The sequence below is a fragment of the Ovis aries genome, chromosome 14 (assembly GCF_016772045.2).
Source record: "Ovis aries strain OAR_USU_Benz2616 breed Rambouillet chromosome 14, ARS-UI_Ramb_v3.0, whole genome shotgun sequence".
NCBI classification, from domain to species: domain Eukaryota; kingdom Metazoa; phylum Chordata; class Mammalia; order Artiodactyla; family Bovidae; genus Ovis; species Ovis aries.
This window is the reverse complement of record NC_056067.1, coordinates 51,019,615-51,038,943: the sequence shown is the minus strand read 5'-3', so window position 1 is coordinate 51,038,943 and position 19,329 is coordinate 51,019,615. Positions and strand designations below refer to the sequence as shown.

Here is a 19,329-nt window from a genome sequence, read left to right as displayed (position 1 = left end):
CTCCTGCCTGCCGTCTCATCTCAGCACATACGACACTGGCACTGGCAGGGCACGCCTGTCTTCCGTGGGCTCTGTGCCCTGTGCACACGCCTGCTACATGTGTGTGAGTGTGGCACCTACCCCAGGGACCTGTATGAGAACAGCACCTACGACAGGGGCCTCAGGGAGACACTGAGAACCGCTAGCCTAGGTGTGTGGTGGAGGCTGCCGGTGGGAGGGCCCTTGGGACTTTGAGGAGGGGACAGGTGAGCCCTTTGCCGTGGTAGCCAAGGTGGAGTTTTAGGCAGAGCCTGCACCTCCGCCCTGAAGCTTGTGTGTGTGTGTGTGTGTGTGTGTGTGTGTGTGTGTCAGGAGCAGGATCACGATCCGCACCAAAAAGCAGGGTGGGATCCAGCAGGAAGTGGACAGAGGTCACGGGGAGTTCCTGGGAGGACCTTGCTTAGAGCATGGCTTCTGAGTCCCTTTTACTTTGCTGACTCTGGTTGTTCCTCTGTCCCCTGAGAGGGAACGGTGTCCTCAGGGCCTAGGCCCTTAGGGAAACAATGGAAACTCATGGAGAGAAGGCATTCTGGATCCAGTATCTGGGGACAGACAAAAGTTCCTGTCCCATCGCTGACTCAGTGGACATTAGTTGAAGCAAACTCCAGGGGATAGTGAAGGACAGGGAAGCCTGGTGTGCTGCAGTCCACGGGGTCCCAAATACTCAGACATAACTTAGCAACTGAACAACTAAAATTCATTAGAGGCAGCACCATTGGGGCCAGCAGGGTCTGGACAGGAGGGCCAGAGGGTTCAGGACACCAAGAGGCTGCAACGGGGCCTCACCCATAATAGCTGTCTCACCCACGACTCGTCCTTCCTGACTCGAGTTCTAGTGGGTCTCAGATGGTCCCATATTCTGTGCTCCAGAGACCCCACGCCAGGTGAGCAGGCACTGGGAGGTGCCTGGGACCCCAGGGCAGTGTCAGGACTGCCGATGCCCACGTGGCTGCGAAGGGTCTGGTGACCCTCCTTTCCTGTTAGCATGCCCCCTCCCTCCATTCTCACAATCTTCCCCTTCCTTTCCCCCAGGGAATATATGGGGAGGTCAGGTAACTAGAGCTAATGCGTTCCCTGAGGAACCATGGAGAGGCCGAAGCAGAGATTCAGGTGAATTTCTAGCTGGACAAGACCCAGGGGCAGTACATTTTGCAGCCAGAAGGAAAGTGCTCTTTATTCAGATCTCTCCGGTGGTCTGCAGTGGGTCACGGGCCCAGTTACTTGACTGTTGAAACCGCCCCCAACTGTGGGAATCGCAGCCCAAGTTCTGGTCCACCCAGGGATCAGGGCAGCCCGTCAGGGTCTCCAGAAATCAACCCTGAGCCTGGGCCCAGGGTCCCGAATAGCCTCAGGTCTCAGAGCTGGTTCTCTGCCTCAAGCTCTTCCTCTTGACCTCACTCGGGACTTGGGTCTCAGGTAAGCTCTTTCCCACAGTCTGTTAAGGAGACGAGTCTGGAGGAACTAAGGACCCACATCTGCTTTGTGGCTGATATGACAGTAAACGTCTGTGTCGGGGCGTAGTAATTCCTGCAAAAGAAACCCGACACCTCCAAGCTCATGTAACCTTCTCAGATGACTTCCCAGGGACTTCCCAGCCCTGGGTCACCCAGGGTCTGTTTGTGTCAGAGGTTATTGGTCCAGACCCACCTCCCCTTTATCTGCTTTCCATCTTTCTGCTATTTCTTGGACCTTCAAACACAGCCAGGTGTGCAGGGGGAATTCCTCAGCTCCTTGGGCTTGTGGGACCAGAACCTGGATCCCCACACTCACCTGGTAGATGGGAGTTGGTGGCCTCGCATCAGGTAGGGAGGCCTGGGAATGGAGGAGCAGGCATCAGAGGAGAGGGAAGGAGAGTCATTTCTCCCGAGCAGCCATCTCCAAGCCTGCAGCCCCCACCCCAATCCTGTCTGGGCTCTGTTTCCCACCCTTGTTAGCCTGGCTCTCCTGGCTGATGATCCAGTGCGCACTCTCCTCCTGGCTCGACTCCAAGGTTCTCCTGAGGTCAAGTCAGGGGACCAGGGCAGCCTCTGGATAATGTGGTTGGTGGTCACGTCCCTGAAGTGCATCCAGCTCCCAGCTTGGTGTGGCTTGCTATATCCTAACTACTCTTATGAGCTTCCCTGGTGGCTCAGAAGGCAAAGAATCTGCGTGCAATGTGGGAGACCCAGGCGCGATCACTGGGTCATGGAGATCCCTTGGAGAAGGCAATGGTTACCCATTCCAGAATTCTTGCCTGGAGAAATCCAAGGCCAGAGGAGCCTGGAGGTCTACAGTCCATGGGGTCACAAAGGCTGGACACAACTGAGCGACTTTCAACTACCCTCAAGTGAAAGGGGTCTGCACAGTGCATCAGGGTTGGACAGTCCCCCTGCCCTGAGCCTGTGAAGCGGGGACCCTGGGGAGAAGAGGCAAGGAAGGGATGTACTCACCTGGGAGACAGAGCTGCCAGAGGGACCATGTCCTGGGAGGAGACAGGAGTTACCACTGAGCATGTGAGGAAGCTTAGCCCATTCTCTCAGGAGAGACTGAGAGTCCACCTTCTGGAGAACAATGGGAGAAAGAGCCCCACCAAGGGAGAGACACTGACAATTTCAGGCCCCAGTGAGGGCGAAGGAGCCTCCCAGGATTATAAGCCACAGGACAAGCAGACTAGCCAGTCAGGGTCCCCTGTGCTGAAGCCCCAGAGTTAGAGCCAGAGACCCTGGGGGAGCCAGGCAGGAACAGACAGGGCAGGGCCTGCTCGGGGCGCCTGCTCTGCTTGGCTGAACAGACACTCACCTGAGATGGACACTGCAGGCCAGTTTCCTCTGTTGGGCAGGCAGCCGGGGTTAGGGAAGAAAAAAAAAACAAACAGGCATATTTGTGAGGAGTGTAGAGGGAAGTCAAGGCTTTGGTGTCAGAACAAGGGACAGGAGGATCCCCATGTCCAAGCAGGGGCTGGACGCCTCCTTTCTCCACCAAGGCTTCTTAGAGGGGAGGGCCCAGCAAGGACGCTGAGGAAAGTCCTTAAGAAGCTGTATCTGCCCTGAGTCCAGAGGGGCAGGACCATAGGCTAATAGGGTTCAGAAGAAAGTGGCCACCGAAGGGACCAGGGCTCTGCGAAAGGCATCCATCCATCCAGAGCTCTGAGTGGATGCATCATGCTTATGGAGAGAGCAGGCCCAGTGCGTGGGGAGGAAAGGGAAGCCAGCGACTCTGGGATCTCACTGAGGGCAGTGTCGCTGCTGTGGCCCCCTGCCCTCACCCGGGAGCTGCTGAAATGTGACAGCGGCCTTGTCCTCTGTCTCCATCACCTGGACCTGAAGTGTAAAGACATCCCACCTCCCCCTGACCTGGCACGATGTTCTGTCTCAAGCATCAGGGGTGTCGTTAACGCATCTGCCAGCTGAGGGCATTTGACCCCACCTGGCCTGTCCAGATTTCTTTCTCTGGCCAAGCGTGTCCTTGATTAGGATGCCCCTCAGGCCCTGGCCCCATGACTGCCCCTCATAGAGTAGCTGGATTTAAATATACAGGAAGAGATATCTTTTTCTGAGTACTTACTACCTGCCAGCCTACATATAGGAACTAGGACATGGAGGGGACTTAATTGTGTTAACTGATAGATGAGGCTTCCCTGGTGTCTTAGAGATAAAGAATCCGCTTGCCAATGCAGGAGACATGGGTTCGATCCCTGGGTCAGGAAGATCCCCTGGGGAAGCAAATGGCAACCCACTCCAGTATTCCTGCCTGGAAATTCCATGGACAGAGGAGTCCATGGAGTGGCAAAAGAGATGGACACAACTTCGCGACTAAATAACAAAATAAATGAGGACGGTGTTAAGGAATCTCCCCCAGGTCAATACCAGGTGAGGCAGGAACTGAGAACGAGAGAGAATATCCATGGGGAAGTGGGGAGGTCCTGGAGATCCAGGCCGGAAATGGAGGATGGGGTGTCCTTCCTCTAGGACTAGGGTCAACCTGGGGCAGGAGCAGCATCTGGGAATGCCATTGTACCTGTGAAGGAAGATGAAATGCCCCAGGCCAGCCAGCAGTATCATTACAAGCAGGACCCCAATCACGATGCCAGTAATGGCCCCCACACCGAGGGCTCGGCTGTTTTCTTGCCCTGAAAGCAGAAGAGAAGGAGAGAGGGGAGATGGGGTCCGAGTTCCCTGGAGGGAACACCAAGAGGAGTCTTCCGGGAGACGGCCTGGTTAGGAGGAAGAAAATGATCTGAGGCCTGTGTGGTGGTCTGTTTTGTCATCACGGTGTCCTCCTGACTCTCCCACCGCACATGATTGCATCGGTTTCCTCTTTATCAGATTTGAAACCCTGGTTTTGCTCTAACTCGCCATTCTCTCACTGTAGCCAGTTCCATGTCCTGTTCACTTTCCTCTGTGGAGGGAGCCAGAGAAGGATTTTAATCTCATCAACACCCTGGTGAACGGCCTCTGAACAGCCCTAAAATCCAGCTGTTCTTCTCCAGGTTTAAGATGAGGAAACTGAGGCACAAGATCCAGTGTGCTGCCCACAGTCAAACAACTCTCACAAATAATAACCAAACTACGACAACATGAGCTAAGTTTTGCATAATTAGACACATCGTTCCACAGGCTCTGAAAGGAGACCACACCCTCATCATTGGCATTCATTACACACCCACTTCCTGTGAAATCACCAGGGAAGGTGTAGAGGTGTTGAGGGTCACTTAGAGTGCTCAGCTGGGGAGTTGAGGTCTCATCTGCAGACTCTGACGGTGGGGAGACTCTACACTGGGGGGATCCTGCATCCTCTAACCTGACATTGTTGATTGTGTGGGGTAGCATTGCCTTCTCAGGGAGCCGTAAACTCCGCTCATCAATTCAGTGACCATTGGATGCATGTCCCCATGTCACCTGATCTGTTTGCACCTGGACTGGAATGCTCATGGGCTTTCTCAGAGGTAGGGACTGACTACCAAAGAGCATGACCTTTGCCTGTGGCTCCAGATCTCTTGGACTGATGCCTCTGTCCATGGAATTCTCCAGGTAAGAATACTGGAGTGAGTTGCCATTTCCTCCTCCAGGGAATCTTCCCCACCCAGGGATCAAACCTGCATCTCTTAGTCTCAGGGATAGGCACTGTCAGGTAGGTTCTTTGGTTGTTTACTACTAGCCCCACCTGTGAAGCCCCTAGAGAGGGAAGAGGGGACATCAAACTTGAGGACAAGTCCAGTTCCTTGGCTGATCGCATCTGAGAGCTCCATGGGATGAGCCTTCCTTCTCAGGGTCCAAAACTAGCCTCCTGTCTGTTCTGGTTTTCCACTCCTAATGTGCTTGTCTGAGACTGACTCAGCTGCTATATAATCAAGGTCCATGTCTAAAGCACTGGAGTCCTCAGTGTGAGGGGATGGCTGTCTCCATACTGGGCAGGTCTAAGGAGAACCTGCTTCTCAAGAAAGATGTTTTCTTCCTCGTTGTTAAGTTATTTAAACAGAGTTGAAGAAAATTTGGAGCTGAAGTATAAGAAGTGAAAACAATAACTTGGAAGGCTGATTCCTCAGCACATTTGAGCAGGTAGAAGAAAGAATCCATGAACGTGGAGGAAAAAAAAAAACAAAAGAAATTATTCAGGCTGGGGATTAGAAAGGAAAAAAAAAATGAGGACTGGTGACCCCAGGCAAAGTATTATGCAGAATTCCATCAAGTGGACAAACATGTGCAGAGTGGCAGTTTTTGAAGTAGAAAGAGAGAGGAAAGCACTGAAAAAAAAAGGTTAAAATTAATGGCTTAAAACTTTCCAAGCTAGATGAGAGATTACCTATCAAGGGTGGTTTAGGAACTCCACGAAAGGATCTTTCATGATACAGATGTTGTGACACAATTTAGTCAAATTGCTGAAATACTGAGGGAAAGAGGAAGTGATTAAAGCTGCAAGAGAGGTGGCTTATCACGCACAATGGATCTTCAACAAGGTGAAAAGCAAATTTCACATCAGAGACCAGGGGGCCAGAAGATATTGGGATGACTGAATTAAGTCCTACATGGAAGATTTCAGCCAGGAAAGCAATGTACAGAAAAAGTCTTCTTCAGTGAAGCTCAATTAAGACTTTCCTAGATAAACAATAGTCAAGGGAGTTTATTGCTTGGAGATGTGCCTCATATGAAACGTAAAGGGGATCCTTTAAGATGACTGTTCAAACACTGGACAGTAACTCAAAGCCACAGGAATGTATAAAGAACAGTGGTCAGGAGAAGACCAAGGTGGGGGACGTGGAGTACATCTCTCTCCACAGATGCATCAGGAACACACCTTCAGAGACAGGAGTGCATGCAGAACACCAGCTGAGAGTGGAGAGGAGGACCTGACCAGCAGAGAAGAATATACAGATCCACGCAGAACACGGACGCGGACAGTGAAACAGCTGATCGCTGGCAGCTCTAACCAAAAGACAACTGGCTGAATGGATACAAACACAAGACCCATATATACGCAGTCCACCTGCGTGGACTTCAGACCTAAAGACACAGGCAGACAAAGTGAGAGGATGGAAAAATACATTCCAGTGAGAGCTTTACTTCCTTTCCCATCTGGATTCCTTTTATTTCTTTCTCTTCTGTGATTGCTCTAGCTAGGACTTCCAGATCGATGTTGAATAATAATAGTGGAAGTGGACACCCTTGTCTTGTTTCTGATCTTAGGGGGAATACTTTCACATTTTCACCCTGAGAATAATGTTGTAGGCTTCTCATATATGGCCTTTTCTGTGTTGAGGTAGGTTCCTTCTATGCCCATTTTCTGAAGAGTTGTCATCATAAATGGGTGCTGAATTTTGTCAAAGGCTTCTTCTGCATCTATTGAGATGATCACATGGTTTTTATCTTTCAATTTGTTAATATGATATATCACATGATTGCTTAGCATATATTGAAGAATCCTTGCATCACTGGAATAAACCCAACCTGATCATGGTTTATGAACTTCTTGATGTGTTGCTGAACTCTGTTTGCTAAGATCTTGTTGAGGATTTCTGCGTCTCTGCCCATCAGTGATATTGGCCCATAGTGTTCTTTTTAGTGTTGTCTTTGTCTGGTTTTGGTATCAGAGTAATGGTGGCCTCATAGAATGAGTTTGGAAGTCTTCCTTCCTCTGTAATTATTTTGAAAGAGTTTTAGAAGGATAGGCATTAGCTCTTCTCTAAATGTTTGACAGAATTCTCCTGTGAAGCCATTTGGTCCTGGACTTTTCTTTTTTGGGAGATTTTTGATCACAGCTTCAATTTCAGTGCTTGTAATGGGGTTGTTTGTGATTTCTATTTCTTCCTGGTTGGGTCAGGAAGACTGAACCAGTCTTCCTGGTTCAGTCCAAGACTGGACTTTTCTATGAATCTGTCCATTTCTTCCAGGTTATCCATTTTATTGCCATATAGTTTTCATAATAGTCTCTTATAATCCAAAGCCAGTTCTCAGAGGGAAGTTTATAACAGTACAATCCTACCTCAAGAAACAAGAAAAACATTGAATAGACTACCTCACTTTACACCTAAAACAACTGGAAAAAGAAGAACAAAAAGCCCCCAAAGTTAGTAGAAGGAAACAAATCAACAAGATCCAAGCAGAAATAAATGAAAAAGAAATGAAAGAAACCTCACTTTACACCTAAAACAACTGGAAAAAGAAGAACAAAAAGCCCCCAAAGTTAGTAGAAGGAAACAAATCAACAAGATCCAAGCAGAAATAAATGAAAAGAAATGAAAGAAACAATGAAAGAAACAAGAAAGAGGAATAACATTAAAAGGTCGTTCTTTGAGAAAATAAACAAAATTGACAAACCTTTAGCCAGACTCATCAAGAAAAAAAGAGAGAAGAATCAAATCAACAAAATTAGAAATGAAAAAGGAGAGGTTAAAACAGACTTTACAGATGGTAAAAGAAGAAGTAAAGCTCTCACTGTTTGCAGATGACAGGATAATGTACATAGCAAACCATAAAGACACTATCAGAAAATTACTAATCAGTGAATTTAGCAAAGTTGCAAATAAAAAATCAGTACACAGAAAGCACTGATGCTGCTGCTGCTGCTGCTAAGTCACTTCAGTTGTGTCCGTCTCTGTGTGACCCCATAGAAGGCAGCCCACCAGGCTCCACTGTCCCTGGGATTCTCCAGGCAAGAACACTGGAGTGGATTGCCATTTCCTTCTCCAATGCATGAAAGTGAAAAGTGAAAGAGAAGTCACTGAGTCATGTCCAACTCTCAGCGACCCCATGGACTGCAGCCTACCAGGTTCCTCCGTCCATGGGATTTTCCAGGCAGGAGTACTGGAGTGGGGTGCCATTGCCTTCTCCCAGAAACCACTTGCATTTCTATAAACTAACATTGAAAAATCAGAAAGAGAAATTAAGGAATCAATCCCATTCATCATTACAACAAAAAGAATTAAATATCTAGGAATAAACTTACCTAAGGAGACAAAAGAACTGTACACAGAAAAGTATAAGACACTAATGAAAGAAATCAAAGACGACAGAAACAGATGGAGAGATACTCCATGTTCCTGGGTAGGAAGAACCAATACTGTGAAAATGATGATACTACCAAATGCAATCTACAGATTCCATGTGATCCCTATCTAACTACCAATGACATTTTCCACAGAACTAGAACAAAGAATTTCATAATTCATATGAAAACACAAAAGACCCCGAATAGCCAAAGCAGTTTTGAAAAGGAAGAATGGAGCAGGAGGAATCAACCTTCCTGACTTCAGATTATACTACAAAGCTATAGTCATCAAGACAGCATGGTAGTGGCACAAAAAAACATAATTTTTTGTGTGCCAGGACCATACATAGAAAGAAACATAGGCCAATGAAACAAGACAGAAAGCCCCCAAACAAACCCAGGCACCTATGTGTACACTTTTTCTTTTACAAAGAAGGCAAGAATACAGAATGGGGCAAAGACAGCCTCTTCAATAAATGGTGCTGGGAAAACTGGACAGCTACAGGTAAAAGAATGAAATTAGAAGAATTCCTAACACCACACACAAAGACATACTCAAAATGGATTAAAGACTTTAATATAAGACCAGAAACTATAAAACTCTTAGAGGAAAACATAGGCAAAACACTCGATGACATAAACCAAAGCAAGATCCTCTATGACCCACCTCCTAGAGTCATGGAAATCAAAACAAAAATAAACAAGTGGGACCTGATTAAACTTAAAAGCTTTTGAACAGCAATGGAAACTACAAGCAAGGTGAGAATACAACTCTCAGAATGGGAAAAAATAATAGCAAATTAAATAACTGACAAAGGGTTAAGTTCCAAAAAATACAAGCAGCTCATACAACTCAATACCAGAAAAAAAACCCACCCCAATCAGAAAGTGGGAAAAAGAACTAAACAGACACTTCTCCAAAGAAGACATCAGTCAGTCAGTCAGTTCAGTTGTTCAGTCATGTCCGACTCTTTGCGACCCCATGAATTGCAGCATGCCAGGCCTCCCGGTCCATCACCAACTCCTGGAGTTCACTCAGACTCACGTCCATTGAGTCAGTGGTGCCATCCAGCCATCTCATCCTCTGTTGTCCGTTCTCCTCCTGCCCCCAATCCCTCCCAGCATCAGAGTCTTTTCCAATGAGTCAACTCTTCGCATGAGGTGGCCAGGTACTGGAGTTTCAGCTTTAGCATCATTCCTTCTAATGAACACCCAGGACTGATCTCCTTCAGAATGGACTGGCTGGATCTCCTTGAAGTCCAAGGGACTCTCAAGAGTCTTCTCCAACACCACAGTTCAAAAGCATCAATTCTTCGGTGCTTAGCTTTCTTCACAGTCCAACTCTCACATCCATACATGACCACAGGAAAAACCATAGCCTTGACTAGACAGACCTTTGTTGGCAAAGTAATATCTCTGCTTTTGAATATGCTGTCTAGGTTGCATAGAGATGGCTAACAAACACATGAAAAGAAGCTCAGCATGGCTCAATCCTAAAGGAATGCAAATCAAAACTACAATGAGATATCACTTCACACCAGTCAGAATGGCCATCATCAAAAAGTCGACAAACAATAAATGTTGGAGACGGTGTGAGAAAAGGGAATGCTCTTGTACTGCTGGTCGGAATGTAAATTGATACAGCCACTATGGAAGACAGAATGGAGACTCCTTAAAACACTAGGAATAAAACCACCATATGGCCCAGCAATCCCACTGCTGGGCACATACCCCAAGGAAACCAAAACTGAAAAAGACAGCTGTAACCCGTTGTTCACTGCAGCACTATTTACAAGAGCTGGAACATGGAAGCAACCTAGATGTCCATCGACTGATGAATGGATAAAGAAATTGTGGTGCATAGACACAATGGAGTAACCTCAGCCACAAAAAGGAACGCCTTTGAGTCAGTTCTAATGAGGTGGATGGACCTAGAACCTATTATACAGAGGGAAGTAAGTCAGAAAAAGAAAGATAAATACCACATTATAACGCATATATACGGAATCTAGAAATATGGTCCTGAAGAATTTACTTACAGGGCAGCAATGGAGAAACAGACACAGAGAATCGACTTATGGACATGGGGAGAGGGGAGGAGAGGGTGAGATTCGTGGAAAGAGTAACATGGAAACTTGCATTACCATATGCAAAATAGATAGCCAACGGGAAATTGCTGTATGGCTCAGGAAACTCAGACAGCGGCTGTGTATCAACCTATAGGGGGTGGGGAGGGAGGTTCCAAAGGGAGGGGTAAATGTACGCCTATGGCTGATTCATGTTGAGGTTTGACAGAAAACAACAAAATTCTGTAAAGCAATTACCCTTCAATAAAAAAATTAAAGAAAAAAGAACAGAGCTAAGAGTGATCCAAGGTAGCTATCTCATTTAAGCCAATATTTTTGTCTTTCTTGCAATCGCTTGTTTTTCTTTCTCATTTCAGAGATATTTCATGGAACAATATTTATAAATCTATATAATGGACACACACTGTATAAGGATGGCTGAAATTGATGACAATAGGTGTAATAAAATCGGGGGGATGGAGATGTATAGGAGCACCTCGTTTGTCTTATGCATCATAGAATGTAGTTGATATTTCAACTAGATAGATACATGTTTAAGATATTAATTGCCATCTTCAAGTTAGCCCCTAAGAAAAGAACTGAAATATATGTGGAAAGGGAAAGATAGTCTCAAAATGACAACTTAGAAAGGAAATCACTTAACTACCAAAGAGGAAGAAATAGAGGAATTAATAGGACAAATACCAAGTAGCGAGATGCAGAAGCTCTTTCCTATCAGAAGTATCTGACTCATAGATAGCCTCAACCTTCAAATTAAAGGCAGAGGTTGACAGAATGGATTAAAATTATGACCCATCTCTATACTCTCTTCAAGGGACTCACTTTAGATACAAAGATATAGAAGGTTGAAGTAAGGTTGGAAAAAGATATTCTATGCAAAGAGTAATAAAAAGAGAATTGTGGTGGCTGTATGAGTATCTGATACAATAATCTCTAAACCAAAAAAGCCTACAAGAGACAAAGTAAGACGTTACATATCAAGAAAAGTTTCATTCACCAAGGAAATCGAACAATTATAAGCATCATGCACCTAACACCACCAGATTTGTGAATCGAAATGGACAGCATCGAGGGGAGAAACAGCTCGGTCACAACAGTGACACGACAACACCCAGCTTTCAATGATGGATGCGGCAGTCAGAGGAAATTTCAGTGAGAAACTAGAGGCCGTGACAGCACTGCAAACCAGAGACCTAACTGACCAACAGACAACACACAGTCCTAGGCGTTTATGTTGCACAAATTACAGTCCTCAAGGCCCTCATCTCACCACACACGACCACCGCCCATCCTGGGGAGAAATGGCGTCACTTCCACTGTAGAGACGACGGCGCAACTAAGAAAGACAGGGGGAGGGACGTGGAGTCGAGTGTGCCGGCAAGCCCGCAGTCACAGCAATGCCAGCTAGCATGCGGACACTTCCTGCTTGAACACGTCTGCTGTGGTCCCACCTTCACTGTAGTGCGTATTCACACAGCTCTATAGAGTGCATACCACACCCCACGGTAAACACAAGGAAAAGGAGGCTTAGCCTTTGTGATTCACCGGGGCTTCCCAGCAGGCGCTAGTGGTAACGATCCCACCTGCCAATCAGGAGACATAGGACACAGGGACCCAGTCCTGAGTGGGGAAGATCGCCTGGAGGAGGTCACGGCAACCCCGGCAGTGGAAGGTGGAGTCTTCACCGCTGGGCTGCCCAGGAAGTCCCAGGGACTGATTTTAGCGCTGCTTCCAGAGGTCTTGGCAACGAGGCTTCACAGCAGAGGGCCAGGAGAACTCAGGGGGTGAGGAGGGGAGAGACAGCACACGTTCCAATTGCTTGAAGTGGAGGAAATGAGACGATAGGCTAATTGTTGGTGGAGTTAATAAAGGAAGGTTATCCAGATTAAAATGGGCTTCCCTGGTGGCCTATACGGGAAGAGCGCCTGCAGTGCAGTAGACTCGGGTTCCATCCTTGGGTCAGGATGATCCCCTGGAGTAGCGAATGGCACCCCACTCCAGGACTCTTGCCTGGGAAATCCCATGGACAGAGTAGCCTAGTGAGCTCAAGTCCGTGGTGTCACAAAGAGTCGGACACCACTGAACAACTAAGACAGGAGGCGATAATGGCCACTCACAGGTCACATGCAGCCTGAGGGGGTCACTTCTGCTGGAGCTGCCCCTGTTGGAGGCCTCACACTGATAATCCCCGGCATCCTCTCTGCTGACAGGGTCTATGGAGAGGGTGCTGTTGTCTGAGGACAGTGTCATCCTCTCTGTGAGGAGGAGACTCTGGCCTTTGAAGAGCCAGCGTATGGAGACCCCAGTCTCATCTGCGAGGCAGGTCAGGATCACGGGGCCCTTGTGTTCTGTGATTGTGGCGTTGCTGGCTTGGAGGGAGCATTGTGCCACCGGGGGTGTGTAGAGAGAGAGGGGTGACTGCTGAGAGTGGGTCAGGGGCTTGGGCCTTGCTCCCTCCGCAGTCTTGGGGCCCAGTGACCTCTGTAAAGGCGACTGTGAGGAAGGCCCTGGGTCTTTTGGGAAAGAGACCATCCCACATCTCCTCTGACCCCCAGATCACACCAGGGGGACCCTTGCCTGGTCGCTGGGACAACACTCTAGTACAGGACAGCTCTGTGCTATCAGCCCTGGGAACCTTGGTTTTCTGACTGTGGTGCTATCCAGGCCAGACAGGGAGTGCAGGACCTGAGAGTACATGTTGTGATTGGGGATAGAGAGCCTGGGCGCATTGCCAGGGCCTCACACTGACAGGCCGGGAGCGCTGTGTGGCTGGGTGAGAGGCTGTGTGGCAGGAGAGCTTGAGGTACCCTCTGGGTGGTCAGAGGAGTCTGAGGGGGAAGTGGTGGGGTGTCCGGACCATTTGGAGCAAAGAGCAGAAAGCCACACGTGGTGCAACCAGAGGGAAGGGAAGTTCCTGGTCTGTACTGGGGCCCCTGGGTCCTTCTGAGCTGTTCACACGCTTGTCTGAAAAATTTGCAATCATTATCCTTCATGCTCACTCACTGTGCGTCTGACATTAATTCGTTTCTCCCATCTTATTCTGGTGATCCTCAGCCACCAACACAGAGCAGCCCATCCCCTCCCTGGCTTCATTCAGGTGGACCTGCCTGGACTTGCCTGGGACAGGAAGTCACGTCCAGTCTGGGTGTCCAGGGGTGATGGCCCATGTACTCAGACCTGAGAGGGATGGGTGTCAATTGGCCTCTGGCAACGTGCATTTGGGTGGGCAGCTCAGGTCACCTAGGAACAGAGGTTACTCACAGAGGACATCCAGGGTGAATGGGTCACTGCGGCTGACACTCACTGGGTTCCGGGCTTCACACACATAGGGTCCTGTGTCATTCCTTGTCACGGCGACTACTGTGAGAGTCCTCTTGTCCTTGGACAGTTCTAGCCTCATGCTCTTGGGGAGGCTCTGACTGTTGATCCACCACATGTAGGAGGTGTTCTGGGTCTCAGCTCCACATGTTAACACCACGGTGTCCTCGTGCTCCCTGGGGCTGGAGTTGTTGCTGGTGATGACGGGTGAGGGTAGCACCGCTGTGCAGATAACAGAGAGAACATTGCCCTGAGCCTCCCTGGTGGCTCAGACAGTAAAGAATCTGCCTGCCAGTGCAGGAGCCCTCGGCTCAATTCCTGGGTTGGGAAGATCCCCTGGAGATGGGAATTGCTACCCAGTCAGCATTCTTGCCTGGAGAGTTCCAAGGACAGTGGAACTTGCTGGGCTATAGCACATGGGGTAGCAAAGAGTGGGACGTGACTGAGCGACTAACACTTTCCCTTTCTTTATACCTTTGTCTCCTGTGGAAACACCTTTAACAAAACTGGCATCCTTCACCTCTCAGCCAGACAGAGTCTTTAAAGAAAAGGCATGCTTGTGTATGGCAAGATGAATCCATGGGGACCTTAGCTCAGAGTGTGAGGCCACCTGCTCTACGTCTGGGAGAAGCACAGGCTTCCTCGGGGGTCGACTGTGCAGCAGCGTTTAGTGATGGAGAGACCTGGGTGGGATTCAGAGACCACCTGGCATCTATCCTGGTTTTCATCAACCAGCCTCGGGAGAGAGCTACCTGGGCGGCACCCTGGGGTCGGGGAGCTGCCAGGAGTGTCTTCCTTCCTCTGTTCCTCTCTGGGGGTGCTGAGATTTCTCTGGAGTCTCCAAGTCCCCCAGGGCATTTGGTTGATTTTGGGGACCATGTACCTGTGCGCTCTCCATGCCAAGTCTCAGGAGTAGGACCAGGCTGTGCCCCTGTGTGGATATGAGCCTAGGGATTTGGCACAGGCTTCCCGGTGTCACTGGAGGCAGGAGCCCTGGGACATGGTCTGGGAGGGGCTTCCTGGGGCTGAGCTTCTCTGTGAGGATCCCTGGGGCCCTCAGGCCAGGGTCTTCCCTGAGTCCTGCAGGGTCTTCCTCTGGGTCACGGGGAGGGGCCCAGGGGGCTGGACTGAGAGCGCTCTCCCTCTGCTGAGTCCCTCCATCAGCCCGTCCTTCTCTCTGCACAGTGTCTGCAGGGCCTGGCTTCCTGGAAGCATTTCTGACCCTTTGGAGTTTGTCTCCACAGCGTGTGTCCTGCACTGAATGTTCAAACCCCGACACGGGACATAATGCAGAGAGAAATGGGGGCAACTTCCGGGGCTGTCAGTCCTGTGTGAACAGAATTCAACCACCACCCTCACCCCCGCCCTCGCCTGCCAAACACCCTGAGGTCAGAGAGGAAGCACTCACGGTATACATGGAGGTGTCCAGTCTGTCTTTCTGTCTGTAAATCCTTCTTTGTAACGAGCTGGGTGTAGGATCCTGTGTCTTTCTGGGTGACGCTCTGGATCAGCCGGGTTCCATTGGGATAAAGTGTCTCCCGTCCTCTGTATACAGACCCATTGGTAGTTGCATTATTATCTACCCTATACAATGCAATTAGCTGGGTGTTGTCTACCCTTTCTCCTCTGTGCCAGGCATAGCCTAGAGGATTCTCTGACACGTTGTGGGCAAGTAGAAGAACATCTGACCCTTCTGCAGTAAGGGGGGGCACCGTTTCAGTAGTCAGCTGGGCAGTGGTGGGCGGGGTCCAGAAAGTTAAGAGTGAGACTAGGAGGGAAGAGAGAGAAATCAGTTATTATTGTGACCTGCGTGGGGGATGGGAAAATGGTGCCCTGGGTCCTGAGCTGGTCTCTTCATCCCTCAGCCTTAGTGTGGGTGTGTGTGCGTGTATGTGTAAGTGGTTCAAGGTCAGCAGCATGACCCCCGTTCACTTCAGCCCCTCTGGGCTTTTTTCCTCTGCTTCCCCAGCTGTCCCCTGGCTCACTCCCTTGCTACCCTCACACGCCTGCTCACACTCAGGGCCTCTTCGGAGATGCCCCCAAAACGACCAGCTGCTGTAAAGACCCTGTGTGCTCACTGCTGACCCTTCCCGCTCGGATTCCTTCGTGACGCCTGGAGCACCTGCAAGCACACTCTCCATCTCTCTGCTTGTGTGTCTTCCTCCCCACAGAGCGCGGGCTCCGTGAGGGCAGGGGCTTGTCTGATCCTGCTTGAAACCCAGGGCCTGGACCAGGCTCCAGACATTAGTACCTGGGGATGAAGGACGAGAGTTCCCAGGAATTCCACAGCCTGGTTTTATTTGTCAATTTCTAAGGGTGCCGGGTAAGGACAGTGTTTACTGTCCCGGTTATGTCTTTTTCTGTACTGACACCCAGATAGAAATAATTATTATCATCATCAGTCTTCAACAGTTACTGCTCAGTGAAGAATTACACATAAAACCTACAGCAGTTGAGTCTTCCCGCCCCTCACCAGCTCTAGCTCATGCAGAGTCCCCTGTGGCTGAGCGCCCTCCCTCCCCTGTCCGGTGTCCTCTGCCCTCAGTCTGAACAGAATCCCCCTGTAACCTCTCAGAGCCCCATCTCCCCCAGGGACCAGCCAGTCTCTTTTCTCCAGTCTCTGCCCCCTCCCTGAACACTGTCCCCTCTCACCTGCCAGCAGGAGCCTGCTCCAGGGGACATGCCGCCTGCTTGCAGGGCCTGACGGGGACTCCATGGTGCCTGCTGTCTGCTGTGTACCTCTCTCTGTGAGAACTTCCTCTCCAGAAACGCTCACAAGCCCTGCGTCCTTGTGTGAGCTCTGCTGTCCTTCCCGCTCTGTGCTGGGCCTCCTCCTGGGGCAGGAGCACTTCGCTGGGTACGTGGCCGTGGGGCGGGGTCTCTGCCCAGGCCCCTCCCCTGCTTCCCCTCTCCTCCTTCCCTCCCTAGTGGCCCCCCTCCCCCTTCCCCCTCTGTCTGTATTTCTATTCCCTGAACTCTGCTGAGTCCTCTGCCTTCCAGAGCAGTGATTCTCCACCTACACACACACACACACACACACACATACCACTACACACACCTACTCACAACACCACCCGACACACCCCTACTCACACATACCTACATCTCAGCTACACACAGACACCTAGATACACACACATCTATACACACACACATGCACACACACACACCCTTGTCTGGAAAAGCACAATCTTTGGGTGTCCGGGTCCGGGGTCCCAGCTGGTCTGGATCAGATGCACACTCAGCCTCCCTGACAGCCCTCCCTCATCCCCTCTGGCTTTTCCCTTCAGAGGAGGAGCCTGGGGGTGGGGGTGCATCAGGAACGCTTGTCACAGGGACGTCCTCCCCACAGTGCGTGGAATCACCTGTGGAGCTTCATGAAGACTGCGAACCCCCAGGTGACACCTTAGAAATGCTGTTTCAGCAGCCGCCAGGTCACAGGCTTGCCCAGCCTGGCTGAGACCCCAGAACAGCGGTTAGGCCGCCCCACCCACCCCAGTGTTGTCCTCAGCACAACACACAGATGCAGGGGTTTCCAAATTTTGGTGGTAACTGTTCCTGTGACACAGAAACCCAGCTCGATGCCCAGGGCCTTCCTGTTGTTCTCAAATATCTGAGAAGATTGCAGATATTGGACCCGCCTGAAGGTCACACTGACTCTGGAGGAGAGAAAGGGGTCACATGAGTGATGACTGGAGAGGGGACCTGATCTCTACCTTAGCTTGTCACCAGCCTGGCGTCTGTTCTCATGGACTGCTGCTGTTGCTGCTGCTAAGACACTTCAGTCGTGCCTGACTCTGTGTGACCCCATAGACAGCAGCCCAGCAGGATCCTCCCTCCCTGGGACTCTCCAGGCAAGAGCACTGGAGTGGGTTGCCATTTCCTTCTCCAAGGCATGCATGCATGCTAATTCTCTTCAGTTGTGTCAGACTCTGTGCGACCCTATGGGCAGCAGTCCACCAGGCTTCTCCGTCCCCAGGATTCTCCAGGCAAGAATACTGAAGTGGGTTGCCATTGCCTTCTCCAGGAACAGAGACCCAGAACCGGGTGTCAGGAGGAGCTGCAGTTGGCAGGTGAGAAGGGAAAGGTTTCCTGTGTTTCCTGTGAGGAGAGGAAGCTGGTGCTGAGGGTGGGCTGACTCTGGGCTCCCTGGTCCTCGGGGCAAGTTCTGGGAGACTCTCCCTCTGTGTGTCTGTTGCCTGAGCCTTGGTTCAGAAACTGTCCAGGTCCTCCTTGCCATTCCAGGCCCTCCTCTGTCATCCTGGCTGATCTTTGTGTGGTCAGTGTGATCTTTCCCATGGGTGGTTTCAGGCAGGGATGGGAGCTGGCATGGGTGCCCATAGGCCCCTAGAAGGTTGGGCAGGGTAGTGTGGGCACCCAGGAGGGGATCTGAGGGTCTGTTAGAGGAGGGGTCCCCTGGGATCTAATGCCTAATGACCTGAGCTGAAGCTGATGTAATAATAATAGGTATAGGTGCACAGTAATTGTAACGCGCTTGAATTATCCCCAAATCATCTCCACCACTCCACAATTGTCTTCTCTGAAACCAGTCCCTGGTGCCCTTAAGGTTGGAGACCACTGTTTAAGGAGGGATGGAAATCAGGCTCCTTCTCCACTTCCTTAGGCAAAACAAAGTTCACCTGTTAATTTCCTGTTAATTTTCTGTTTGGCCCAATGTTGCCCCCTGGAGGTCATGAGCAAACCTGGGGATAATGTAACGGGCTGCACAGGGGTGCCAACGCCAAAGGGTGTGAGCTGGCTCTGCGCCCTGGGCAGAGGTGGAGGCTGACCTTCAGACTAGAGGCTATCAGCCGGAGTTGAGGTCACTGTGTGTCCCCAGTCTTCCCGACCTCATCCCAGTGCAGGGTGAGCCCAGAGAGACGATGGGCATTGTTCAGTGGCAGGAGAACCATCCATCCAGGTGGACGTGTGCTCAGGAGGAGCTCTCAGTCCCAGAGGCTTCAAAGGAAGGCCTGGCGGGGGGGTCTCTGGGGCTTTGGGGAGTGGGTGGCAGCCTGTGGGCTGGACCCCAGAAGGCCATGTCCTTCTCCACCTCCCGGCACTGGGCCTGCACCCTAGTTCTCTGTGTCCCCATCAGTGGTCTGCTCTCAGCCTCCTCGCAGTGCCAGGACCTGGGGCAGCTCCACCTAGACTCTGTCAGGGGAGGGGAGACCCCCATGGGACCCCAGTCCCTCTGAAATGGAGCAACTGCAGAAGCTGGTTCCTCCGTTCCGGAGGTTCCCCTCCTTTCCCAGGACGCCTTAGGGGGAGGGGCTGTCTCCAGGGACCAGACCCAGGTATCCCCACAGATGAGGGGCCTTGGGATGAGGAGCTGCTCCCCAATTCCTGAGTTCAGCTGGGGCTCCGCCCTCCCCTTGGTGACTCCCTTGGGATAGAGGATCGGGAGTCTGAGCCAGCTGAG

The 19,329-nt window shown here is 50.4% G+C and overlaps 1 protein-coding gene across 4 annotated transcripts; it reads right to left on the bottom strand.

Moving 5' to 3' along the window:
• Positions 1 to 1,186: 1,186 nt before the first annotated feature.
• Positions 1,187 to 16,732, bottom strand: LOC114117899 (carcinoembryonic antigen-related cell adhesion molecule 7-like). 4 transcript variants are annotated; one of them, XM_060398636.1, is made up of 8 exons: positions 16,560 to 16,732; positions 15,316 to 15,675; positions 13,851 to 14,129; positions 4,036 to 4,147; positions 2,818 to 2,846; positions 2,469 to 2,500; positions 1,687 to 1,851; positions 1,187 to 1,566 (listed from the first exon to the last, which is right to left on the bottom strand). In XM_060398636.1, the coding sequence occupies exons 1-8, from the start codon at positions 16,621 to 16,623 to the stop codon at positions 1,501 to 1,503; spliced, it is 1,107 nt and encodes a 368-aa protein (XP_060254619.1). In that variant the 5' UTR covers positions 16,624 to 16,732; the 3' UTR covers positions 1,187 to 1,500. The 4 variants fall into 4 exon arrangements, with proteins under 4 accessions (XP_060254619.1, XP_042086911.1, XP_042086912.1 ...); XM_042230977.1 differs by having other exon boundaries at positions 1,810 to 1,851; XM_042230978.1 differs by lacking the exon at positions 1,687 to 1,851.
• Between the last annotated feature and the right edge of the window lie 2,597 nt (positions 16,733 to 19,329).

Excerpts from the sequence above, each read along its gene's own strand:
- LOC114117899 (XM_060398636.1), bottom strand. The coding sequence starts at position 16,623 with ATGGAGTCCCCGTCAGGCCCTGCAAGCAGGCGGCATGTCCCCTGGAGC. Across the intron at positions 2,847-4,035 it reads CATTTCATCTTCCTTCACAG|AGGAAACTGGCCTGCAGTGT; the intron begins GTACAATGGCAT and ends CCTGCCCAACAG. Across the intron at positions 1,852-2,468 it reads CTGGCAGCTCTGTCTCCCAG|GCCTCCCTACCTGATGCGAG; the intron begins GTGAGTACATCC and ends CTCCATTCCCAG.